At 29.7% G+C, this 27,943-nt stretch overlaps 1 protein-coding gene across 1 annotated transcript; it reads right to left on the bottom strand.

Moving 5' to 3' along the window:
• Positions 1-27,943, bottom strand: LOC129915119 (uncharacterized). The gene is made up of 14 exons (XM_055994583.1): positions 27,714-27,943; positions 27,361-27,640; positions 22,016-22,267; positions 21,719-21,948; positions 21,268-21,642; positions 17,278-17,425; positions 16,700-17,198; positions 11,348-11,575; positions 8,363-8,658; positions 5,759-6,013; positions 5,479-5,696; positions 5,017-5,400; positions 1,329-1,476; positions 1-1,257 (listed from the first exon to the last, which is right to left on the bottom strand). Exons 1-14 carry the CDS (start codon positions 27,778-27,780, stop codon positions 741-743), a joined length of 3,897 nt encoding a protein of 1,298 aa, XP_055850558.1. The 5' UTR covers positions 27,781-27,943; the 3' UTR covers positions 1-740.

Raw genomic sequence — 27,943 nt, 5'->3', positions numbered from 1 at the left:
ATATAATTTATACTGATTTTATTAAAATCTATAGTCACCGAACGACCAATATGCCTTAATTATTAAAGTCTTTTACAGGGTGTCCCCAAAATCCAAATGGAAAATGGTTTGGGACCATTTTATGGGCTATTAGAATATGGTAACTTCTTCCTACGGTTTTCGATCACATAAATGTAATTTATAGGACCAGGACCGAGATGGGGGGATAAATTTTTTGGTTGAGGCGGAGCTCCATCCTGGGCTGTGTGGCACACACATTTTTTATTTTGTGCGCAATTTCACCACTAATTCACTTTAAGAACAGCACCCTGGACAAAATTGTTTGGATTGTCGTTGGAACATAATTATATTATTCTGAAATCTTTCTCTGTTATTGTAGGTGTCAAAGAGGTAAAAAAAAGTTTTTAAAGTTGAACATAAAACCAAAGACCAATGGCAATCCATTCAGTTCTATTTCATGATGTGTTGGCTGCTCTTTAATAAATGATACAAATTGAATTTTTCTCAATCTTCGAACTGTTTGTAAAATAATGAAAATAACAAAATAAAAAATTTACTAGGTATTATAAAAAAATATTACATCCTGTGGTTCAAAATAGGAGACTTTCGATTTTTTTACAAAAACTGTATTTATTCGAAAGCCGTAAGGAATTTCTGGTTCCTCACCATATTACCGTTTGATTTTGGGACACCCTGTATGTAACAATGTTAATTTTCCAACTTTTAAAAATGGTTTAGTTTTATTTTGGAAGATTTTTAGAGATCATCTCTCCGATTTTAGATTCAAAATATTGAATATTTGTGAAAGTGTTAATATCGTAATTGGTACATTTATTACCATAAGGTAAAGCGCCACTAACAATACCCCACAAATAATAAGTATTTTTGTTTGTTTGACTATCTAATTGTTTCTCTATAAAACCACCTCCACTATCACCCTGGCATGCAACTCTACCTATTTTGTTAAGAACACAAAATTTGTTAGTTCCAATTGCAATTCCATATGTTGCGTTAACACGTTGTAAACAATCTGAATAACTTGTTGATGGAACTTCAATTGTTTTTAGAGTTTTACTAAAATTTCCGTTACTCTCCATTCCCCAACCTGAAATTTGTCCGTTAACATTAGATGATATCGATTTAAGTGCTCCAGTTTGCCAATGAATACAAACTGGGGCAATGTAAAGATTAAATTTAAGAAAATCTTTTAATACAAGTGCAGCTATGTCATTATCATAATTCTCATCTGCCCGGTAGCTAAAAATAAAGCAAGAAATAATTTTTTTTTTCAAATCCATTAAATAACAAATATACCTAAATATACTTACTTATCGGGAATATAAACTTGTGATATGTTTTTAAATGCTGCATTTGGTTCCACCTCGTAGTAATCGCGATAATATTTTCCAGCACCAACAATGAAATATGAATTATCAATACGCGAATTGTTGTAGGATAAATAGAAACAATGTGCAGCTAAGAGAATAATAAAAAAAAAAACGATCTTATGAAAATTAGGTCAGATATAAGTTTTTAGCGTTTTCTTAACTAAAAAAAATTAAATTAATGTGGCTAAAAAAGATAATACTAAAATCAATTATTTTTAAGGTACTTCTTTTCTTAACACCACAATTACACAATATCCTTCCTGGATTTTTACAAGCCTTGCAAAATTTAATTAAATTTGTATTTATTAATTCATTATTTATAGCTATTGTCCGAAGAAAAATGACAAACATAAGAGTATTGTAGTGTCTTTACAGTGGCACAACGAGTGTTCCAAAGTCGACAGCGAAAATCCCTATTAACAATTTTGCTTCTATAAGAGATGCAAAAATTGCATCTGTAAAGCTTTATAGAACCAAAATTGTTTGCCGGGCTGCTAACGAAAAAATATATATAGTCAATGACAAAGTAAAAGATTAAAGTTAAATAAAAAACTAGAAAAAATAGAAAAATGTCCGTCGGTCTGTGCGTCGCGTGTCGTCGCAGAGTAATGCCATTGGTCGTTTTTGGCATCAAAATTCATTTGCAGGGCCATTTCTTTACGAAAAATCATGAAATTTGGTACACTGAAAGATAATAGTATGGAGAGTAAGAAAAAGCTGCCAACTTTCTGATATTTAAAATGCCGGCTCCAAAATGGCGGAAAGAATGGGCGTTAAAATAGATTTTTCATTTTCAAAACAGTATATAAGCTAGAAATTGGGCTAAATTCATGACAAAAAGGTGTCAGATCTTAGATTTAGGATTCATAGATCAACGTCACGTTTTTGAGATATACCTAAGTAGTTCAAAGTTAATTTTTATCTACGAAACGTGACGTTATATATTTATATTTATTTTTCGACTTCAGATTTGAATTTAGAACATTAAAATTTATTTAAAAAGTATATTTTGGTTTACGGAAAAAATAAATTCTCAGTTTTATTGAACATTGAAACTTTTCATTATATCATGTTTTCTAATATTTACTTAAAAACATAATTGGCAACCATATAACCGCAATTTTTTCAATTTTCTTATGAAACATAAATAGAAGAGATCTCAAAATTGTGCTAATTAAAAAAACAATCCATGAAAAAGCGTAATAAGGGGTCTTAAAGTGTGTTTTAACATTTTGACATTTTTTGGACTTTGTTTTTAAAATTTTTGATTTTTATATTATATGAATCTATGAATCCTAAATCTAAGATCTGACACCTTTTTGTCATGAATTTAGCCCAATTTCTAGCTTATATATTGTTTAGAAAATGAAAATTCTATTTTAACGCCCATTCTTTCCGCCATTTTTTAGCCGCCATTTTAAATATTACTCTCCATACTATTATCATTCAGTGAACCAAATTTCATGACTTTTCGTCCAGAAATTTCCGTGCAAATGAATTTTGACACCAAAAACGAACAATGGCACCACTGTGCGTCGTTGCGTCTGTGCATCGCACATAGGAGTATTTTCATCAAAAACCTGGCCAAAATAATTTTTCGTGGTTTTTGTTATTATTTCTGTTTAAAATGAATATTCCCACAACAAAAAACATATAAGGCCCAAGTTAATGCCTAAAAAGTTGTCCCTTTGGCTAAATTTTACTTTTCTTGAAGAAAATGTACAAATTAGTAGGTAGAAAAACTATATTGAGTTTTAAAATTAACACTATTTACGTTTACAACAAAATACAATGAAGACCAAATTTTTGATTAAATTGTTTGCAAGTCACGGTTACATTGTGGTTTATCTTGGTAACGCATTAGTTTTTCATACAAAATATTGTTATCCGAGAGCATCAGGCATTCCAATCACAATAAATACTCATTTCACATAATATAAAAATAATTAAAAATATTTAAAATTTTGTCCCCGATAAGGAATTAAATCTTAGCTACGCTGCGTTACAATGTGAAAACAAACTTAAAGTTACTGTAATTTAATATAATAATTTAATGCTTGTTGTAGCTCTTTAAATAATTTATATCCATTGTTCAGGGAGAGTAAACTAGAATAATTAATTTATTGCTCAACCACTGCGTTACCGCATTTGTGAGATAAGTATATAAATAAAATTTGTATTGTTGTATAGTATATAAATAAAATTTGTATTGTTGTTATACTCATAGATTGTATGCTAACAATTTCGACAATGACAACATTTTTGTATATTGTTTTTCAATTAATTTCATATTTACGATATAATAAGATTTTTACAACTGCGTTACTGCTCTACTGCGTTACCAAAAAGAGTAAATTGATAAAGCAGCTGTTTTAGAATTATTTTTAAGTTATTAAGACCCATTTGCTGAAACTTAAGCATTAAAGTTCTACATAAATCTTTATGTGACAGTTTACGCAGAGGAAAAAGTAGGGAATAAGAGTTTATGTTCAACATAAATTGTTTAAGCTTCTATTAAGCAAATGGCCCTTAATTCAACAAATTTCATTTAAATAAATTGGATTCAACTTATTGTGGAGTGTTAGGTACTATCATTCATTTATTACAATTGAACAGATTTATTACATGATTATGCGAATTCACTTTACTAATTAAAATATGGACGAAATGTGGCAAAATTAATTGAAACCTTCGCCAAAAGCTATGGATTATAATATAGATACATACACTTTGAAGTCTATAAGAAAGGATATTTCATGTACCTAATTTAAAAACCAACAAATACGTTAAAGAAATACTTGAGTCAACACTTTCGAATTTAATACTAGCTAAATTTTGATTTATTGTATGTATTAAAACATTCAAGATTTGTTAATTTAAAGCTATTTATTTATGTTACATTAGGTATGTTACGTGGAATCGTTTTTTATTTTGTTTTCCAATGTAATAATTACAACCTTATGAAAGTACAAAATATTTGTAGGTAAAGTAATACTCTGGTACTAAAATTACCACTGCATTACCTTATGTCACCAGTTTTTTTTTTATAGCATCTCTAACTATATTGGGGCTTCTGATTACTTAAAAATGTCCTAGCTTTTTAACCTCATAACTTTGGACTGTATGATCAAATCCGTAGAAGTCCAGTTTTATTTTTATTTTTTGATAAAAATGATTATCAGGAAATATGATTTTTTTTAAATCCAATATAAATTGAAATTTAATAGAAACAACCACCCTTTAATTCATGAAATATTTTCACTATTTTTTTTTTTTTTTTTCAAATCTATTCCTATTTTAAAAGGGTGTCGTGGTACTTGTTACACAACCTTTCTTCTACCTTAAAAAAAAACACCCTTTCACCCAAAATATTTCGTTGCACTATTTTGGTTCTTGGTTCTCACTGCAAATGAAACTTTGATGCCGAATTTTATCTCTGTACTAATATGGGAAGTAACACCTTTTATGACATCTCTTTTATGTCTAAACACCCTGGCCTATTTGAAATTGGTAGTTCTATATAAAAAATAGTTTTCATTATTGGTAAACTTGGAAAATATTATAAAAGTCAAAATAAACTTTGGAAGTTTTCACTGAACGACAGCGACGATATTATAAATAATTTTACCTGATATAAGTACTTTCGCACTAACAATAGTAGCTCCACAGGTGAAATTAAATCTGTCGCCATCTAAATTTCTACAATATAATCCTGCATGCCATGGAACGAATGTTATATTTGTATCATCACCATTAGCAGCAAATTGTGTAGTCCTTACTACATCTTCCCCACAAACTTGATCGCAAATGAGAGGTTCTAAACTCCACGTACCATCGTCTTTGCAAACCAAATTATCATGAGAAGTTTTATACGGTTTTCTGTACTTTTGCCGACAGGTCAGCTGTGCTACAGTGCCAGGTCTGATATTATGATTACATGGCACAGTTTTATCATTTAATATGCAAACTGCTGTAAATGTAATACGCTCAAGTGTCTCACTGGGACAATATTCTAAAAAAAATAAAAAAGATTATAGAATGAATAAATTTGAAAAGTGTTTAGTTCTTTCCGTATGCACTTTTGACTTACTAATACAAATGGGATGTGCATAATGCCATTTCGAACTATTACAAACATTTGCGGCATTTCCCTCACGGTAATATCCGGTACTGCAATTATACAGCATAAATTGTGAGTTTTCAACAATTGCTCCAGGACTAAGAGTTCTATCGTCGTGATTGGATATAAGTATAGAGTTGGGAATATATGGGGCCTCGCATCCTTTTATTGATTGATTTAATGTCCATCTTACAGAATAAAAAAAAAAAATTAAAAACTTGAAATAAAAAAACAACTTTTTTTTAAATACTTGAACATCGTAGGTAGCAATTGAGAACAAAGTTTATAAGATTCATCTGATCCATCTATGCAGTCTGGAATTCCATTGCATTTTTTATACATCATAATGCAAGCACCATAACCGCATTGGAATGCATATGTTGGACAGTCAAGTGATGCACATTCGTCTACTGTTTCATCAGATTCATCATTACAATCTGGGTAACCGTCACATGATTTATCCAAACTAATACATTGTCCAGAAGTGCATTCAAATTGATCAAATCTACAAATGAATTAAAAAAGGAGAGTACAAATAATAGTAGATATCCTTTATTTTAAATTATATCAGCAAAGGTTCAGGCAGCGTTGCCAACCCATTCACTCAAAATTATGCCTCACTTGAAAAAAAATTATGCCTTTTCAAATAAATTATGCCTCAATTTAGATTTCTTAGAAATGTTCTTAGAATTTAGAAATTAGCGACCAGTTTTTTTTTCACCAATAAGAAATAATAGCATATTTGAAAGCGTTTTAGACATTTTATAGCAACAAAATCGCTTTTTGCATATACTTTTCTAGTAAAATTGATTAGTGTGCACAAAATTCTTTGAAAAATTAAACACTACCAAGAGTTAAATGGCAAAAACGAATTCTGTAAATAAAATTTCGAACAAATTGTATTTAAAATATGTGTAATATATTAAATTTAAGTTTTTTTTTTATCAATATATTCAAAAAATTATAAGAAATTTTTAAAACATAAATCAAGAGTGGAATGAAAAAAGTATGCCTTTTTGTCAAAAAAATAAGCCTCAATGCCTAAGCTAATAAAATTATGCCTAAAAGGCATAATTATGCCTCAGTTGGCATCGCTGGGTTCAGGTGAGATCACACTTTTTCATGACAAATGGTGTTTTTAAAAGCAGCTTATACACTGCCGACAAGAAAAATGAACATTTCGTTCAGTTATTGAGTGCAAGTGTTTATTTAATTTCAATAAGGATGTGTAATTTATTTGCACGTTGTCCACATGCACTGTGGCGTATACTTGCTCTTTTTTATTATGCAAGATTAAAGATTAGGGTAAGAGAAGACTGTTGATTAAGAGGGGGTGGGACTCAAATATTACAACCTTTCAAGAAAAAATATTAAGTTTTAAGGTATCAAACAAAGAAAAGTGTTCAAAAAGGGTTTTTTATTTTTATTTTTGCAGAAATTTTTGCAATAATTTTATTATTTTTTTTTTTTCCAAAGTAAAATTTCGTGCTTCATATTACTTTTTTTCTTAAAGTTCTCAAAAACCAAGAATTTTTTTTTGAAAAAACAATCAAGCTGGTAATATTTGAGTTGAGCTTTTTAATACTTTTTATTTTTCAATTTCAATTTTTATTCAGCATTCATTTTCACTTAAAATCTAATAAACAAAAATTTTATATAATACCTACAATGATATAATTAAATTATGAAAAAAAAATACTATAACAAGAAACAATCTATAACTAATAAAGTTATTGATAAATGCAGAAGTTACAGCTGTTCAAATATTGCAAGGTCATGAAAAATCCGACTGATTTTATCTATAAAAACAAAATTTTAGTTTTTCAAAAAAGCTTTACTCCGTAGTTTAATTCAATCTCAATCCAAAATGGAACTAAAAAAAAAATAAATTTTTTAGTCTGAGTAAGAAACAAACACAAAGCAAATAGGTCGTAGATATACTAAAACAAAGACCAAAATTACAGCTTTTTATACTCTCTAAATTACAATTGCTCAAAATTAGAAATAATAAGGTCGAATATTTTAAGCCTTGTTTATTAACAAAAATAATAAAATTTATTTCATTCAGTTATCTTTATGTGATGGTCCCAACCCCTATTAAGCTAGAAACTTTAGGTTCATGCAATCTGACCACTTGATACATTTAGTTTAAAGTAGGTATAGGTATGAAAAAATGGATATTTTTTACCGACTTCTGTATTTTTTATGTTTGTTACCTCATAACTTTGGACTGAATGAACCAATTTTGATAATTCTTTTTGTATTGGAAAGCTGTCGGCTGCAGTGTGGTCTCATTTCAATTTCGTTCAGTTCTAGCTATAAAAACTATTAGAAAAACCATAAAACACAGTTTTGATCCATGGAAGTCGGTTCTGTTTTTTGGTAAAAATGATTATTAAGTATGTAAGTATGAATAGGATTAAAAAAAAACACAGAAAGAAAAAAATGTTCAATACCTTCTTACAGGTAATATCTGGCCAGAAAATCAGAGCCCACAAAGAATTATGTATCTAAACATTTAAATCAATTCCAAAGGCGAAATATGAAAACAATAAAATGAAATGAGTTATTAAACAAAAAATCTAAAAAAAAAAAACAATAAATCTATATTTTTTTTATATGATGCCCATACTAAAGCTTTAATTTTATATGTTTTGCTATTAAAAATACATTTATGTATGTTTATGAACTTTGAACTACAAAATCAAGTTTGAGCATTAATATAATCTTATCAGGCACCAAACTTTCTACTCAAGATTTTTAACAAAAATATTTACTTCCGTCACATCGTGTGGCTTAAAAATCGTTTGTGATTTATGATTAATGTTTACAATATAATAATTATATTACTCACCGGCATTTTGTGTTTGTCTTATTAAAATCATCTGAACACAAGGAAAGTGCTTCATCTGAGTTATCTACACAATCCGTGATTCCATTACACTTAGCTGATTCTGCTACACAAGCGCCATAAGCACATCGAAATGCAAATGATGGACAACTTTCATCAAAACATTCATGAACTGTTTCATCTGATTTATCACGACAGTCTATAATGCCATTGCAATGCTTATCCAAACCGATGCATTGACCAGAATTACAAGACCATTCTGTATCTTTACAACATGATCCTAGAGAGTGTTCAATTAACTGATGATAAATACAATTTAAAGACTTATTTAAGTGTGAATTCAATTCACATACCGAAATAAATAAACTCAACCATAATTAAAATTAATGGTAACAATTTATAAAAAATCAGCATTTTAATTTCATTAAATTAGAGTTTTAATAATTTTTTTTTTCAATTATTTTAAATTACGAAAAATTAAAAAAAAAAATTATTACTCCAAAAGTACTAAAACAAGAAACGCACTTATTCTACTGCTATGTCTTGAGACCGACTGATGATAAGAGCACTTTTGTTTTAAATTCGGAATGTACCGAATCTAGAATTTTAATATTCCATCCAAAAAAAAAGAAAAGAAATTGATACAAAAACATAATAAAATAAATAAAACTGTGTCCAATCATATTCTAGTAATTGTACATAGATTAAATTTAACTTCTCCTTCTTAGACAAATAGACATAGAGTATCAGCACTATGTCCATGTGAGCTCGTATCAATGTGGGCTCATTGAAACGAATCTGAAAAAGATACATTTAATGATGATTGGAAATACCTGAACTCGAGCTTAGCTCTCGGGATAGGTGCTGTTGTTTTAAAAAGTACTAGAGTAGTACCTACCTACTTTGCTATTTCGAGAAATAGTTTTGAAAGTTCAGGAACATCACAAAAAAGTAAAAAAAAAAAAGTATAAAAGTGTATTGTATACCTTAATGACTTGTAACTTAATATTTAACCTTGATTTTTTGATGAAAATCTGAAAAAATAAATTTATAATTTTGTATACCTAAATGCACAGGCCTGTTTACTGTGAACCCATATCGTAGGCACAACGCCAAAACCACGAATCTGCAAAATTGTAGTTTTGAGAAAAACGGCTTCAAAGTTTTGGAAATGCATACAATCTTATGGGAAATCGTGCTACGGAAATATTTTAGGCTTTTAGGCAACAGATGGATGATTGGGGTCGAAGCAGTGGATAGAGAGACCGATAACAAGTTAAATGACGCATTAAAGTGAAAATGTCCAAAAATGCAGATTCGCGGAAGTCCGTCTGTCTGTCAGTCTGTCAGTCTGTCAGTCTGTCAGTCTGTCAGTCTGTCAGTCTGTCAGTCTGTCAGTCTGTCAGTCTGTCAGTCTGTCAGTCTGTCAGTCTGTCAGTCTGTCAGTCTGTCAGTCTGTCAGTCTGTCAGTCTGTCAGTCTGTCAGTCTGTCAGTCTGTCAGTCTGTCAGTCTGTCTGTCTGTCAGTCTGTCAGTCTGTCAGTCTGTCAGTCTGTCAGTCTGTCAGTCTGTCAGTCTGTCAGTCTGTCAGTCTGTCAGTCTGTCAGTCTGTCAGTCTGTCAGTCTGTCAGTCTGTCAGTCTGTCAGTCTGTCAGTCTGTCAGTCTGTCAGTCTGTCAGTCTGTCAGTCTGTCAGTCTGTCAGTCTGTCAGTCTGTCAGTCTGTCAGTCTGTCAGTCTTTCAGTCTGTCAGTCTGTCAGTCTGTCAGTCTGTCAGTCTGTCAGTCTGTCAGTCTGTCAGTCTGTCAGTCTGTCAGTCTGTCAGTCTGTCAGTCTGTCAGTCTGTCAGTCTGTCAGTCTGTCAGTCTGTCTAACTGTTTGTCTGTATAAGGATCTACACCCTGAATGGATGGACCGATTAACTCCAAACTTGGTGTGTAGCATTTTTTGGAGGCTCTCCAGAGGGGTTTTTGGAATTAATTTTTTTTGGTCCAAAAATAAGGGTACCTGTCATACAAAAATTTCGGAAAAGTTTAATTTCACGAAATAGGCTCCAACGATTTTTTAAAAAAAATTCAATTGTTTGTTTTTAAACGAGGTCCATCTTTTGAAGAAAAAAATTTTTTTGAAAATAAATATTAACGGTACCTGCCATAGGACCGCTTTTTTCAAATCGGATTTTCTGCAAAACTGCTTATTGTATTTCAACGAAATTATATTTATATACTTTAAATATAAGCCAAAAATAAAATTTTGAAAAAAATAATTTTTGGATTTTTTTTTTTTTGTTTTGTTTTTATATACCTACATTTCCTAGGTTTCTATATAAAAAGTTTTAAAAACTTAAGCAACTTTAACTCTAAGAGCAAGTTCGTGGAACCCAGGCGTGCATTTTATTTTTTTAATTTTACACTTCAAAATAATACGAAATACATGTCTGTAAATTTTGAAAAAAATTAAATTATACAGCAATTAAAAATTATTTGGATGTAAATTACTCAGCAACCAGACCTCCAAGAAAATTTTGGTTTTCAGTTATGAAAAGAGCTTAATGCTTAACCTTGACCTTTTTTTAATTTTTTAACCCTCTATAACTCATGAGTTCAGAATAAAAAAAGAATTGCAGGATTATAATAGTGACATGCATTTAAAAAAATACGTAAGTTATATTTTTTTGAAATCATAATAATTTATTTATTCAGTTATGTTACAATAAATTGTATGTAGCTTCTAGGCAACAATGAGTAATAAAGAAAAAAACTATATCAGTTAACACAGTTGAAAATTTCTGAAAAAATGTTTTGTTTTCGTGTAGCATAAAGCTACGTCACACTTTTCACACACGGTGTGCGTGATCTGACGAAAATAGGTTTAAAAAGAACTTTTTTGGCATTTTTAGATCCAAAAATTCACCGCTCAGTTACTCGTCACCAGTGAAAGCTAGCAGTTAGCGTTCAATTCCAAGTTGTTTTTCTTCCACCGAAATGTAACCTTTTCAAGCTTGAATTGTTTAGGGACAGTGTCCGAAGTAGGCGAAGTAGGTGCCAATTCTTGATCAGAATTAGAGCCATTTAAACGTCCTAATGAATCTTCCATATCAATATCGCCCCTTTCTTCAGTAGAATCTTCGAAATCTGGCTCAAAATCGGGTTCTGACAAGCCATCATCATCAAAATCGAGTCCATCTTCACTTTTCGCGACGCAAAACAAAGTAATACCCTGAGTAAATATTAGCGATAGGTATTCATACCGTTTCAACACAATGTAGCCTACAGGACACAAACCCAAATTGGCACTTCACAAAGTAAAAACAATAAGAAACTACAAAAAACAATTATCTTGAGCACTTACTTTATAGATTTTCACAAAAAAAAAAAAACTATTTTTCGTTGTTTTTAAGAAAAAGCACACTTCCAACTTTTAGAAATTATTAGTTTACTAAAGGGATTTCTCCGTAAGAAAAATTGAGTTGTCCATCTCTTCATGTTTTTGGTATTTGATTAGAAGATAACAGTATAGAATACATTCTGCAATGCTTAAAAACGGAAAATTTTAAAAAGAGTAGGAGAAAAGGGGGGTTAAGCGGTTTGTTGCCTGTGGTATACTATATGCTATAGAGGGTTAAAATGTATTTATTTTTTTTTTGGTTAAATGCTTTCATTTTTACAATATCTGATATTTTGTATTTATATTTTTTAAATTGATAATATTTTCATTCTAAATTTTTCTAATAAATACCGATTCCTAATTTCCAATTTTTACTTGTAATCCAGTTAAATAAGGGTTTAACCTCGGAATGAATGTTAGTAGAAATTTTTTTTGCTCAATATCTTCCTTTTGCCATTCTATAACATATCTCAAAAGTCTAGAAAAATCTCATGTCCGCTTGTCGCGATTTCAAGGTCATATCGCGAAATGGAGATTTTCAAAATTAGCAAAAATAGGCTATGGTAGTATATACACATATGATACATGATTTCAAGGTATTTTTTAATGCTGATTCCAAAAAATGTAAAATCAAGACAATCTGACGTCTCTGGAAAAAGTTATACCTGTTTTTCATCTGTCAACTCATATTATTATAACAGTTGCAAACTTAGTGCCGAAAAACCCTTAAAAGTTATGGTAGATGAACCAAATTTATCATGAAGATTTTAGAATCCATCATTATTAAAAATCAAAACAATCCCTTACAAAAAATATATATACCTACGAAATAATGGTATTTTTTGATGGAGGGGCAAATTTTAGGATATGCACTAAAGAAGATTCTTGTTCATCTTAGAAATAAGTGCAAATAGGCTAATTTTTTCATTTTAATCTTTGTTTGGATATTCTTTAACTACCCTCAAAAATCTAAAAAAAATCTCATGTCCGCAAGTCCTAATTTTCTTGGTTTGAAAATAAGGTGCAGATTTTAAAAAATTAATAAGAAAAGTTTAAATTTTTATATGTATACCAACATAAGCGACATGATTTAAAGGTATTTTTTAACACTAATTCCAACAAAACTCACAAACAAGTCAACCTGACCATCCCTAAAAAGTAATGCACCTTATTCATGTTGATCTGACACAAATATCTGAAGTGTAGTTTTCCAATTTTTTAAAATCTGCACCTTATTTTCAAACCAAGAAAATTAGGACTTGCGGACATGAGATTTTTTAGATTTTTGAGGGTAGTTAAAGAATATCCAAACAAAGATTAAAATGAAAAAATTAGCCTATTAGTACTTATTCCTAAGATGAACAAGAATCTTCTTTAGTGCATATCCTAAAATTTGCCCCTCCATCAAAAAATACCATTATTTCGTAGGTATATATATTTTTTGTAAGGGATTGTTTTGATTTTTAATAATGATGGATTCTTAAATCTTCATGCTAAATTTGGTTCATCTACCATAACTTTTAAGTGTTTTTCGGCAGTAAGTTTGCAACTGTTATAATAATATGAGTTGACAGATGAAAAACAGGTATAACTTTTTCCAGAGACGTCAGATTGTCTTGATTTTAGATTTTTTGGAATCAGCATTAAAAAATACCTTGAAATCATGTATCATATGTGTATAAAATAATATAGCCTATTTTTGCTAATTTTGAAAATCTCCATTTCGCGATTTGACCTTGAAATCGCGACAAGCGGACATGAGATTTTTCTAGACTTTTGAGATATGTTATAGAATGGTAAAAGGAAGATATTAAACAAAAAAAATTTCTACTAACATTCATTCCGAGATTTACCCCTTTTTTCTCCTTATTTTACTGTATTATTGCTCTATAGGGCAAGTATTGGTTTCGTGTGGAAAAAAAAATTTGAGGTTTTAATCAAAACCAACATTACGATGATGGAGAATTCCAAAAAAGTGGGTCTCGCAATTCCGTCCGTGCGTCTGTGCGTCTGTACGTCCATCTGTACACATTTCCACAACCTAAACGGGTGGACGGATTTTCTTCAAATTTGGAAATCTGAAAGTTGTTTTTTTTTTTGTTTTTTTATATCTCGCTTAGAAAGTTTACCTCCCATACAAATTTTTCAATTCAAACAAAATAACTCAAAAACGGCTCTAACGATTTTGATTAAACTTTGCAGACGTTATATTTGAAGCAATTGCAATAAAACTGGATTTTTAGTTTTTCTCAAAAAAAAAACAAAAAAGTGTACCTCCCATACAAATTTTTCAAAATGTTGCCCTAAATGTCGGCTCTTAACCAACATCAACAAAATTCCTTTAAATTTATATAGACGCAGCTCTTAAAATCTACAAGTAAACTAACATAAAAGTGTTTTAAACTGCAAGAGCAAGTTCGTGCGACCCCAGTCGTGCATTTTATTTTTTCCGCATTTATTTCTACATGATAGGGCGAGTTCATAAATGCAAGACTGTAGCTGCAGCAGTGCAAAAGAGAATTGATAAAGTTGTTATAATTACGAGTGAATTTTGACTAATTTAGTACTCGTTTTTAAAAACAAAGACAAATAGTTCTAATGAGTTGGATACATTTTTCAAAAGACAGTTCTTCGCTGAATAAATGGAAGTTTTATTTTGCAGAACTGCTGCAGTCCTGCATTTATGAACTCGCCCAAATTTTTAAACTCGGGTAAAAATTTAAATAAAGCGTTTTTAGTCATATCCTTCGTTCCAAAAGAAAAACGATATAATTCTTATTCAATTCTTTGAATATTAATTTTTTTTTTTTGATAAATTAATGATTTTTTAAATTTAGGAATTTATGTATCAGCAGAAAATACCTATGTATATGATTTTACAAAATTCTGCCAAAAATTAAAAAAGTGTTTGGAAAATGTTCAAAAGCGCTCGTATTTTAAATTTTTTTGCAGAATTTTGTTAAATAAAGTAGGTACCTAATGAAAAGTAAAGTTTTAAAAAACTCAATTTTGACCCCCACCCCAAATTAGTTCCTACTTTTGAAATAAAAATAAGAAATAACCGTTTTACTGTTTTCCAATTTTCTCCTAAACGACCTAATGGATTTCAAGGAGAATTTTTTTAGAAGAACCTTTAACCTTTTTTTTTTAATTTTATGTTCTTTTCATCTAGATTAATATTTCTTTTTTGATGGCACACCCAATTTTCTTTTGAAATTTCTTTTTAATAGTTGTATACCCTATTTTCGCTAGAACCTGAATCAGATAATTTCGCATCTCATTCAAATCGTATAGGAAACTTATTTATTTGAAATTCGAACTTGGCTACGAATTGAGTTCGTAGAATGAAGAGGTTAAAAAGCTTAGGAAACAATTTTGGTGAATTTTTAACTAAATTTAGTTAAAAATGTGTCATTAGCAAGTGAATTCGGGAGAAAAAAATTATTAGTTTATTTTCTAGCTGTGATTATATTTTTGACTAGACGAAAGACAAGGACAAAACCTAGCAGATCATTTGAAGAGATGTCAATTTCTTAGATGGACTCTTAACTCTTAGCATGGAAAAACAATGGTGTATATAAGGCATTGTATGTCAGTTAAAAAATAGCAGAGAGTCAATTGAATACGATTCTCTCCAGAAAAATCATGGATTCAAGTTTTTGGGGGCTCGGAACGACTCCCTTACATAAATGTGATGTCCGGTATATTTAATGACCCACCTTAAAACTCAAATTTGGTCCTTCTGATAATATTTTATTGCCAAAATGGGAGAAAGAATTTCTTAAAAAAAATTTACCGACAATGGAGAGGTGTAGTTGGGAATTTTGAAGAGCTTGACATTAAAATTTTGTGCACGGTGTTTATAAACCTTTCTACCGTTATTAAAAATGCACTAGACTTAAGAAAAAATATATTTTTAAGGAAAAATAAAAGCAATTCAAATTTCTACCCCCTTCCTTGCCGTTCTGCGAACTTTTTGACCTACCCTCGTAGTTTGCGAATATATATCTCATTTAGGTTGTATAGTGAAAAAAAAAAAAAAAAAAAAAAAAAAAAAAAATTGAACACGACCGACTCAGTTGGTATTGCCATGTTCAAAGGAGAGATCCTGAGAACCCCGTCAAAAAAGCAATATCATACAACGTTCCAACACGAAATAGAAAGAAAGGTAGGCCTAAAAACTCCTGGTACAAGCAAATGCAAAACCACCAGCATTCAGTTGGCCTTAGAAATGGAACAATACAAAACCGGGAGGCTTGCCGCCGATTTCTGAGGTCAACCCGGCGAACCCCACAGGCGGATCACTAGTGTGAAGCAGTTACGTGGGATAGTTATGATCCCCTCGACATCGAGATCATAACAACGCCGAGAAAAAGGAAGAAGAAGAAGTGAAAACAGGCTAGGTATATTATAAAAAACTATTGTTTTACAAAACGGCTTCTTTAAAACTTTGTTTCTTAAATTTTTCGATATCGTGCGTCGGTCTCATGAGAAAAACAACAGAGTAGTTGGGAAGCAACGCGCTGTGCAAAATTTGAATTTAAGTCTATTTAGAGTTTTCGGAATGACCCCAAATTTTCTGGGTTGCTCCGCTGACATATTTTCTAAAGTCATTTTTGAAAAAAAGTTGAGTTACGAGGTTTTCTTATGATACCGACGATATATTAAATATGAAAACACAATTTAATTTGTCATTCACATATGTATAACACGTTACATCAATGCTTTACAAATATTGTTGCAATATTATACTTGCATACTTACGTACTCTTTCTTATATTAAACTAATACTTTCAAATGGAATACAGTAAAACGTCCATAGTAGATCAAAGTAATTTCATATTTTAATCAATGTCATTAATGGCAGAACGTCCATTCATCTATATTGAAATTTTATATAGGTTCATATATCACAATATGTAGTTATATTATCAAGTTTTAAAAAGTTTCTTTCACTGGATTATTAACGATTATCTCTTTGATAAGTTCTTCCAAAAATTGAATATTGGTGGCAGTGGAAACATCGTATTCGGAGCATTTATGATCTATAGGTACACCGCCACTAACAACACCCCACAAGAAATTAATATATTTGTTTCTTTGAAATCGTGTCTCTATAACACCACCTCCACTATCACCTTCGCATGGAATTCTACCTGCATTATTATGGACACAAAATTTGGTTGTTCCAACTGTAGTTTTATGCTCTGGTGAAATTTTCGTACAATCATCATAACTTATCGATGGAACTTCAACAGTTGTTAATTTTTCACTAAAAACTTGGTTTTCATTTTTTCCCCAGCCTGCAATTTTTAGTGTAACATTAGATGATATGGATTTAGTTGCTCCGTTTTGCCAATCAATACAAACAGGTCCAATATAAAGACTAAATTGAAGAAAATCTTCTAATACGATAACAGCTATGTCATTATCATAATTCTCATCTGCGCGGTAGCTAAAAATAAAGCAAGAAATTATTTTTTTTTTTTTTCAAATCCATTAAATAACAAATACATATACCTAAATATACTTACTTATTAAGAATATTAACTTGTGATATGTTTTTAAATGCTGCATTTGGTTCAAATGCGTTGTAATCACGATAATATTTTCCAGCTCCAACAATGAAATATGAATTATCAATACGCGAATTGTTGTAGGGTAAATAGAAACAATGTGCAGCTAAGAAAAAATAAAAAAAAATGTTTTGCATTATTAAGATATTAAACGCTTTGGAGTTGAGGTCACTTGAACTTTAAAATTGAATTATATGAAAGTTTAGTTTAAGTCATAAACCTAAATTCAAGCGGCTTAGAAACACATATTTATTTACAAGCGTTTGAATTAAAATTTAAGATTTGGTTGAAGGAATGTTGTCAGAAGAAAAGTGACCTTTGTGTTCTAATGTATGAAATTATCAAAATTATAATCGGAATCGGCTATTGTGATTTGTGCTCGGTGATAATTACAAAGGACCAATTTGGTCTGCGAAGTATGATTTTCGCAGTCGTATTTTTGCATTTTTTCCAATATTTTTGAGGTTATAGAAAAAAATTGTTTGAGTAAAAGTTGTACACATTTATACTACCTACAACTTTTGCATTTGACTTTTTTCGATAGGACGTCTAGTTTTGACAGAAATCGTAAAAAACCATGATTTTTGACACCTACCCCACTTTTTCGCCCACCCACCCCCTTTCCCCTAATTTTTTTGTGAGCAATTTATTTTTCCATTTTCATATACCTACCATTTATCCTAAATTTTCCCACCACCAATATGCTGCTAATAATTTTTTTTATTTTCAAAAATTATTGGCACTGGTCTATATATTGCAAGTAAAAATAAAAAAAATTAAGATCTTCCATTCAGAGGTCGTGGTAACCGCCCATTTTCACTGAACTATTTTCAAACATTATAGAGCACTTTTGACCATCGTACAATATTGAATCATAAAACTAGTAGTTTATACAAAGGACAATTTTTATAATTTGAGAAATAAATCCAATAGGAGGTGTAGGTACTCCAATTTTTGCTGGTTTTTTTCTTCAAATATTATAGAGAACTTCTAATTATGATAAAATAAAACTATTCGGAAAAGAAAATAGATCTAGAACCAAGCTATACTTTTCTAAAGGATCTTAATGTGCTTAGCCCGAATCTGAAGTCAAAATTCCACTCACAAGTCACGTTTATGTTATACCTACTTGAATATTAACACGTCAAAAACGTGTATTTTGGCAATATTTGACTTCGAAATACACCATCGTAAATATTTGTTTGCAAATATTTTTATGCAATCTCAAAACGTAATGTCCTAAATATATTTACATATAGACAATTTTTTTTTTTTTTCAAAACTAAAGATATTGGAAAAAGAAATATAGTAGAGTAACTAAAGCAAATTATTAGGGAACCCGGCCGAACAGCTCTGAATTTGACGATTTTTTTTTTTAAACGTAGGTAATTAAAAATACTTTAAAATCTTTAGATTAAAAATTGCCGCTGTATTGTTTTTTAAAATTAAAATTAATTTTTTTTTAACAAAACCATTTTTTTTGCTTAAATTTCATAAAACAAATGATAGCAAAAGATTCTCTAGGTAATTTAAGGAAAATATATAGAAGGCAGTAAGGGACAATCTTCCATCGTTTAAGCGATAAATTCAGTTTTCTAACATTCTGACCTCAAACACAAAAAAAAATATTTTGAAAACAACGGCAACACCTACAATATTTTAAAAAACATTTTTAAAAAGCCAGAAGCTCATTCTTATCTCTTAAATTTAAATCCACTAAATTTAATTAAGACTTTTTGAAAAAATGATCCTCAAACTCAGAATTACAAAAAAAAATCTTATTAGAAAAATTTAAAATGACTTTTTTCCAAACTTTTTCTAATAAAATATGAATTTATTTAAAAAAAATTTTTGGCCATAAATATTATCAGTTGAATTTCGAAGCAAAAATGGTAAAATATATCACACTTTTGAAAAAAAAATGAAAAATTACTTCAATTTCAATACTTTTTTTTTATTAAAACTAAATTTTTGCATTGAAATAATTAATTTTCTCAAAGACTGTGGTAAATAGGAACTTTAAATTTTTGCTATTTAACTTTCAACATTAAGGGTTATTAAATGAATAAAAAATAATTTTATGTTTAGATGTTGAACTTAAAAAAAAAAAATAAGTTAGATTTTTTTCCAAAATTTCTATTCAAAAAAGTTCTTCGAAAATGAAATACTTTTTAATTTTTTTCATAAACCGTAATACATATTGACATTTCCTTTTATAATTTGAAATCATAATAAATGTGGCCAAAAAAATTTGAAAATAAATGCATTTTATATTACGACCATGTTTAAAAAACGACATGTAAAATTTTTTCAATAATTTTTTTTTTCAAAAATCTGAGTTCAATTACCATTCTTTCAAAAGCCGTTCATTCAATTAACTTAATTTTAATTTTACATATATGACTAATCTTCTAGCTTTTAAAAAATGTATATTTGAATATTGTAGGTGTTGCCGTTGTGTTCAAATATTTTTTTTTGTGTTTGAAGTCAATTAATAAGAAAATTGCATCTATCGCTTGAACTATGGAAGATTGTCCCTCACTCCCATATATTTTTTTTCCTTGAATTTCCGAGACAATCTTTTGGCATCAATTAATTTATGAAATTTAAGAAAAATGTTTGAAAAAAAAATTGTTTTTGTTCACAAAAATCTTCAATTAAATTTAAAAAATCAAAACGGCAACACCGGCAATTTTTAATCTATAGACTTTAAAGTATTTTTAATTACCGACGTTTGAAAAAAAGATCATCAAAATCCAAGCTGTTCGGCCGGGTTCCCTAATATTGCCAATTTTTGAGCTTTAGTTACTCTACTAATAGTAGAAGATCCCGCCTAGGACGACCCTACCCTTATCGTTATACCAGTTGAGTGCTATATTTTCTTAAAGGTAGTGTCTAAAGAAACAGTTTGCATATGGGTTGCCTGGCGACATCCTGTGAAGGCACAGGGTTGCCACGCTTTAAAGTTATTTTTTTGAGTTTTTTTTTTCGAAAACGCTACCCTTATATAGTAAGTCTTAGAGGTGTACAAAAAATATTATGTCAGAGAAAATTGAATTTAAAAATTTGAATATTCATGATTTTTAAAAATTTGGCAGTAGGTACGGTAATATGAGATGAATTTAGAAAAAGGAAGAAAAAAGATTAATACTGGAATCGATATATTTATATTCTTCATATTATAAAAGTCGCACACTAAAAAAAAAAAAAAAATGTAAAAAATCTGGAACTCGAGATATAAACGTTTAAAAGTCAAAACCGTGAAATTCAATGTTTGAGAAATAATTCACCAAAAAACAGCACGAAACTTGGTTGAAATAATAAATAAATATTTTGACATGTATCTGCCAAATTTTTTATTTACCTTTGTTTTTCTCTCCTGTCTATTTTAGAAGAAATACTGATTTTTACATTTCAATAAAAATATTTGAAAATATTTTATTTGTGACCTAATACGTTTTGTGGGATATGTTGAATATATTAAAACTGCATACTTTATTTTTCAAAATACTTCCAAAATCTGGATTTAGGGACAAAAAAAAATAGACCTTCAGACATTGCAAATACTCTAGCTTTGTCAATTTTTAACTGAAATAGCTTTTTCACCTTTTTCTAAATTCACCTCAGTTTACCCTAATATAAAATGTCAAATTTTACAACAATCCTGAATATTCAAATATTTAAATTTAATTTTCTCTGACATAATATTTGTTTACACTTTTAAGACTTGCCATATAAGCAGGATGGCGTTGTCGAAAAAATTCACGAAATTAACTTTAAAGCGTGGCAACCCTATGTCTTAACAGGATGTCACCAGGCAACCCATGTGTAAACTGTTTCTTTAGATAATACCTTTAAGAAAATATAACTCTTAACTGGAATAACGATGAGGATAGGTCGTCCTAGGCGGGATCTTAGACTAATATAATTGATTATAAATATTTTTACCTGATATTAGTACTTTTGCAGTAAGAATAGTTGCTCCGCAGATATAATCAAATCTATTTTTGTTATTTTTATATAATCCTGCATGCCATGGAACAAATGTTATATTTGTATCCTCGCCATGTACTGAAAAATCTTTAGTTTTAATTGCTTGCTCTCCGCAATCTTGCTCGCAACGGATTTTTACTCCATTCCACGAACCATCGTCTTGGCAAAGCAAATTATCCCCAGAAGATGGATCTTTGCGATACCTTTGCCGACAGCTTAGTTGTGCAACAGTGCCATTTTTGATTTTATGCTCAGACTCACATGACCAAGATTCATCATTTAATTTGCAAAATGCTTGAAATGTTTTACCCTGAATACTGGGACAGTATTCTAAAAGAAAAATAAGATTATAGAATGATTAAACTTGAAAGATGTTTAATTTTTGCTAAATACATTTTCAACTTACTTATACAACTGGAATGTGGATAGTCCCATTCCGTACTATTACAAAAATTTGAGGCGTCTCCCTCACGTGTATATCCCTTTTTGCAGTTATACTTAATAAATACTAAGTCTTCAACAATTTCTCCAGGTGAAATTTCTGTTTCGTTATTATCGTGTAATATAATAGAGTTGGGAATAGATGGGACTTTGCATCCATTATTTGATGATTTATAGTCCTGATGTGATATATGTCTAACAGAATAAAACAAAAAAAAAAAATAAAAACTTGACAGAAAAAACAAGTATTTTATGTACATACTCGACAATCCTAGGTAAAACTCGTATATTACGACAAAGTTCATCTGATCCATCTATGCAGTCTGAAATTCCATTGCATTTTTTATTCATCATAATGCAGGCACCATAACCGCATTGGAATGCATATGTTGGACAGTCAAGTGATGCACATTCGTCTACTGTTTCATCAGATTCATCATTACAATCTGGGTAACCGTCACATGATTTATCCAAACTAATGCATTGTCCAGAAGTGCATTCAAATTGATCATATCTACAAATAAAATAAAAAAAATGGAGATTGCATAATTTATAATGAATTAAAAAAAAAAAATTGTAACACTCATGAAACTTGGCAAAATGTTTGCTTTTGGGATAAGAACCAAGGACAAAAAAAGTCTATAAAAAAAAGTTGGGTGGAAAAGGGTGTTTTTTCGCGGACAAGAGGGAGGGGGTGAAGGTCAAAAATATACTGAAAACAATTTTTTGTCGAATATCATCATATGACACATGTTTTTAAGGTATTTTTTGATGCTGAATCTAATGACATAAAAATAAAGTCAATACGATTGCTCTAAGAAAAGTTATTGCCGATTAAAAACTAGGGTGCTTGTTTTTTGACCTCAATAGGTAAAATATAACCGAAATCCATGTGAAAAACATGCTACACTGACTAAATTTGGGATGAAGGTCTTAGATAAAGCCCTTCATAAAGGATTCATAAAGTTTTTAATAATATATTTTTGGTGAAAGGGTGTTTTTTTTGGTGGGTTGAGTTGTGTGTAAGAAAGACAACTGACTTAAATTTTATTAATTTTAAAAACTTGGTGAAAAAGTTTGTTTCGTATAAGAATTAAGAATCTATAATGTGTACTAAATTATTTTGTTTTTTTTTTTTTTTTTTTTTTTTTATTTTGTTGGCTTCTACTTGGTACAAGTCATTTATATTTAAGCAAATCATTTTTTTTGTTGATTTTAGAACCTGCACTTTCTTTGTTTTAATTTTTGTTACGTCGTTTCGGCACACAGTACCTTCTTCAGACTAAAGTATTCAAACTTACAAAAGCTTCATCAAACATATCAGACTAACATCGAGAACAAATACATTTGAATAAATTAAGTATACGTACATAAACATACATATTCAATTACTTTACAACATAGATTACGTTTACAATATTAAAACAAACATCAATAACAATTACATTTATAAATTAAGTGTACGTATAGAAACATACATAGTCAACATGTAACATAAATGTGTGGTGAAAGACTAGGGCAGATTCAAATTCAGCAAAGGTGATCTATTTAACTCTAACATATCATTTAATAAAGTATTTGTGTTTTTCTTTTTGTTTATTTCAAGCGCTTCTAATAAGTCTAGTTTTTTACTTTTATTACATGTGTGCAAAATCTTAAATTCGTCATTGTATGTATGGTTCTCTTGGATTAGGTGATTTGAGTAATTTGACTTATCTGTTTTGTGTGTATATGCATGTTTATGTTCTTTCTTTAATGTGTAAGTGAAAGGGTGTTTTTTTTTTAAGAAATTATGAAATTCGGAATTAGTACCACAAAAACTTGTTACACCAATGAAAATTGGTGAAAATATTTCATTTATAACAGAAACCAAAAATCCAAACAGTCTATACAAATATTTTAGGTGAAACGGTGTTTTTTTTTTTTTGGTAAATAGGGAAAATCCGCGATGAGTCCGATAAAATCAATGGTATAAAAGGTACCCTTACGAAATTCATAAAATATAATCTCTTTCTCATGGGAATTACTTATAAAGTAAATCTATAAATTTTTTTCATGTGAAAGGGTGTTTTTTTCTTAGGTGTAGACAAAAAATGGGTATATTTGAAAAATTGTGTAATACTAGAGTAATATTAGTGGTTCCCTATTGCAATTCAGCAATTATGTTACTTTTAGAATAGAAACAAGAATCTAAAGTTTCTTTAAAAATATCATGGTTAAAAGGGTGTTTTTTTTAGGGAAATGAACTTTGGTAAACACATTGAATTTGGGATAGAAAGCAACAGTAAAGAGTTTTCATAAAAAAAATTAAGGTGAGAGGGTGTTTTTTTCAAAGAGAGATTTAAATCTGAAATTGGTCCCAAAAAGCCAATGATTCGTGTAAAACGTCTAAGAACTTAAGTATAAACGTTTAATTTGTCATCAAAAACAAACATACCATGAATCATTGGCTTTTTGGGACCAATTACAGATTTTACCGTCTCTATACCCTATAGTACCTACTCCTACATAATATGTATTTAAATCGCAAGTAAAAAGAGTCCCCTCTTGGAAAGTAACGGTATTTTACGCTTTAAATTTGTTTTCATATTCAATACCGTAAGGTCAATATAAGTATGATACAAATAACTACAAATTAGAACGTGTATACGCCACAGTGCGCTTGGAAAACTTGCAAGTTATGTGAGTTACAACTTTGACCTAGGTGCCAACATATCCAAATCGAAATAAAACAAAAGTGTTTGTGTTTGTTTGCCGTTAAAAATTGAATAAAAAATTCTTTGTCGTCGTTTTTAGATCTGTTTTAGATTTGGTTAGATTTTATTTAAATTCAATATTGAGTGTTACTTGTTACATATTTAATTTTTGTTTTTTTATCGTACTATATAAAAATGAGCAGAAAAACAAAATCTTTTAAAATAAAAATAAAAAAATTTAGCCTCGTATATTATTATACCTATGAAAAAATTAGGAAATAAAAATATAAAAAACATACATACCTAATACAAAGCAAATTACATTTTATTCTTATCGTTTGGTTATCCTTAACAGTAACCAAAAAGTTCTTTTCAGGGAATTTTTGGTTATCAAATCTACAAAGCGTTATTAACATAACCTAAATAGGTACTTTTTTTGTATATTAACCCTCTGTCGGCACACGGGTGCGAATTTGGCAGGACAAAAATAAAAAAATTACGATTTTTCAAAAAAGTGGTCACAAAAAAGTCTTTTTATAAGGGTGGAAATATTTTTTTTTGGAATTGTGAATGCAATTTTCGAATTCCTCGGAATATTCTACATCAATTTCATACTTGATTCTCGATAAAATATTGTGACCGAAAAAAGTTCCAGCGACATGAAAAAGTATAAACCAAATTCGCACCCGTGTGCCTATCACGTCACAAAAAAGAGGTGTGTCTACAGAGGGTTAATTAGTTTTTTAAACTTGTTTTATTTTTTATTTTTTTCTGCTATTATAAGCTTTTTTTTCAAATTTGGCTTGCTTTTTTTTCTCAGAAATTTGCTTCACTTGTTGAACTCAACATTGGCAATACTGCTAGTAACACAATCAATAAAATATATTTATCTGAAACAAATTGATAACAGGTGTGGTATTTCGAAAAGAGCTGTGTTAATCAACTAGCTGTGAAAGAAAATTGTAACAGTAAAAGAAAGGTCACTGGTCACTGTACTCTTTGCTATTTTTCATACCGCACCGGCGGCGGCGCACAGTTAGTAAAACACACAAATTATTAAAACACACTTTAAGACCCCTTATTACGCTTTTTCATTGATTGTTTTTTTTTTTAATAAGCACAATTTTGAGATCTCTTCTATTTATGTTTCATAAGAAAATTGAAAATATTGCTGTTATATGGTTGCCAACTATGTTTTTAAGTAAGTATTAGAAAACATGATATAATGAAAAGTTTCAATGTTCAATAAAACTGCGAATTTATTTTTTCCGTAAACAAAAAAAAAACTTTTCAAATAGATTTTAATGTTTTAAATTCAAATCTGAAGTCGAAAAAAATCTACGACGTCACGTTTTTGAGATATTAGTAGTTCAAAATTTATTTTTATCTACGAAACGTGACGTCATAGATTTTTTCGACTTCAGATTTTGGTTTACGGAAAAAATAAATTCGCAGTTTTATTGAACATTGAAACTTTTCATTATATCATGTTTTCTAATATTTACTTAAAAACATAGTTGGAAATCATATGACCGCAATATTTTCAATTTTCTTATGAAACATAAATAGAAGAGATCTCAAAATCGTGCTAATTAAAAAAAACAATCCATGAAATAGCGTAATAAGGGGTCTTAAAGTGTGTTTTACTAATTTGGCATCTTTTGGACTTTGTTTTTAAAATTTTTGATTTTTTTAAACAATATGAATCTATGAATCCTAAATCTAAGATCTGACACCTTTTTGTAATGAATTTAGCCCAATTTCTAGCTTATATACTGTTTTGAAAATGAAAATGAAATTTTGGAGCCGTCATTTTGAATATAAGAAAGTTGGCAGCTTTGTCTTATTTTCCATACTATTATCATTCAGTGTACCAAATTTCATAGTTTTTCGTCTAGAAATGGCCGTGTAAAATGAATTTTGACGCCAAAAATGAACAATGGCACCACTGTGCTGCGCACCGTGGCGTGACACAAGGGGTTTTTTTTTGTTTACCTGCCTAACGTGAACATATCGGTGGGTGAAAAATGAAAATGCAATGTGGTTGGTTGATATTGTTGTCGTTGTTGTTAAAGTTTTGTGAGGTGGTGTTGATGATGCAATTGTTAATGGGGATATTCCTTGCCGTTTTCTAACTTGTTTTTCATCTTCTTTTTTTTTTTTTTATTCGCTGGTACTAGCTATTTTGTTTTGAATGTTATAATTTATATTTTTGCTTTTTTTCTTTCATTCGATTTAATTAATTCTTGAACGACAATAATAAAATTTGATACATAAAAAGAACAACCGAAAAGCTTTAATTTCAAACGTTTTTTGGGCTCAAATGTTTTTTTTTTTTTGATGTCACTCAATTTTTTTTTCTTATAATTTTGGAAGTCAAGTTAAAATGTATGTATGCATGGACTATTATCAGAAAAAAAAATGCTGTTAATAGTTAGGTACTCTGATCATTAAAACATAAGGGCTGGAAGGAATTAAAGTACATCTTTGGAAAACGGTTTTAGGCTTTAAGCAGAGCATTTGTATGGCCTTATTTGGCTGTACTAAGAAGCAAAAGTATTAAAAACAAAAATGTTATGATTCACAAATCAATCTAAAAAATAAACAAATAATAAAAAAAATACATATTAAAGAAAAAAAAACATAAATAAATACTATCAGAACTTTCTACTAAACTTGTTTAGTAAAAATATATTCACTTCCGTCGCATCGTGTGGCTATATGCAAAATAAATGACCAGATCTGTCAAAAGGTAACATCTGGAGAAGCATTTTAAATTTTGTATTTAAATTTTGGCGCAGCCAGCCACTAGACTATGACTAATAAAATAATAATGGCCAAGCGGCAACCGCTCCAAATGATTAATAAAATCATTTGTGACACAAGTTTACCGAACATTATAATAACTTACCCGCATTTTGTTGAGTTCTTATTATAATCTGCACACAAAGAACGTGCTTCATCTGAGTTATCTCTACAATCCCTGATTCCATTACACTTAGCTGATTCCAAAACACAAGCCCCATAAGCGCACTGAAATGCAAACGATGGACAACTTTCATCAATGCATTCTTCAACACTTTCATCTGATTCATCATGACAGTCTATAATTCCATTGCAATGTTCGTCCAAACCGATGCATTGACCAGAATTACAAGACCATTGTATATCAGTACATTCTTTACATGCTCCTAAAGAGTTATCAATAAAACGACGATAAAAACCATTTAAAGATTTACTTAAGTTTGAATTCAGTTCACATACCATAACAAATAAACTCAATTATAATTACAATTAATGACAAACGTTTATACAAATTATCCATCAACATTTTAATTCCAATTAATAATTTTGTTTAACTTATTTTAAAACACCAATTACGAAAAAGTTGAAGAAATGAACGTCATCGATAGCACTAATATACGAAACGCTGTTAATCCGCCTCTAATGTTTAAATCCGACTGATGAAAGGAGCTGGTTTTGTTTTAATTCGT

This window comes from Episyrphus balteatus, chromosome 3, assembly GCF_945859705.1.
Source record: "Episyrphus balteatus chromosome 3, idEpiBalt1.1, whole genome shotgun sequence".
Taxonomy (NCBI): Eukaryota; Metazoa; Arthropoda; class Insecta; order Diptera; family Syrphidae; genus Episyrphus; species Episyrphus balteatus.
The sequence above is the reverse complement of the archived record's forward strand: the minus strand, read 5'-3'. Positions and strand labels throughout refer to the sequence as shown.

Excerpts from the sequence above, each read along its gene's own strand:
- LOC129915119 (XM_055994583.1), bottom strand. The coding sequence starts at position 27,780 with ATGTTGATGGATAATTTGTATAAACGTTTGTCATTAATTGTAATTATA. Across the intron at positions 17,199-17,277 it reads CAAGTTAATATTCTTAATAA|CTACCGCGCAGATGAGAATT; the intron begins GTAAGTATATTT and ends CTTTATTTTTAG. Across the intron at positions 11,576-16,699 it reads AGATAATCGTTAATAATCCA|GGTATTACTTTGTTTTGCGT; the intron begins GTGAAAGAAACT and ends ATATTTACTCAG.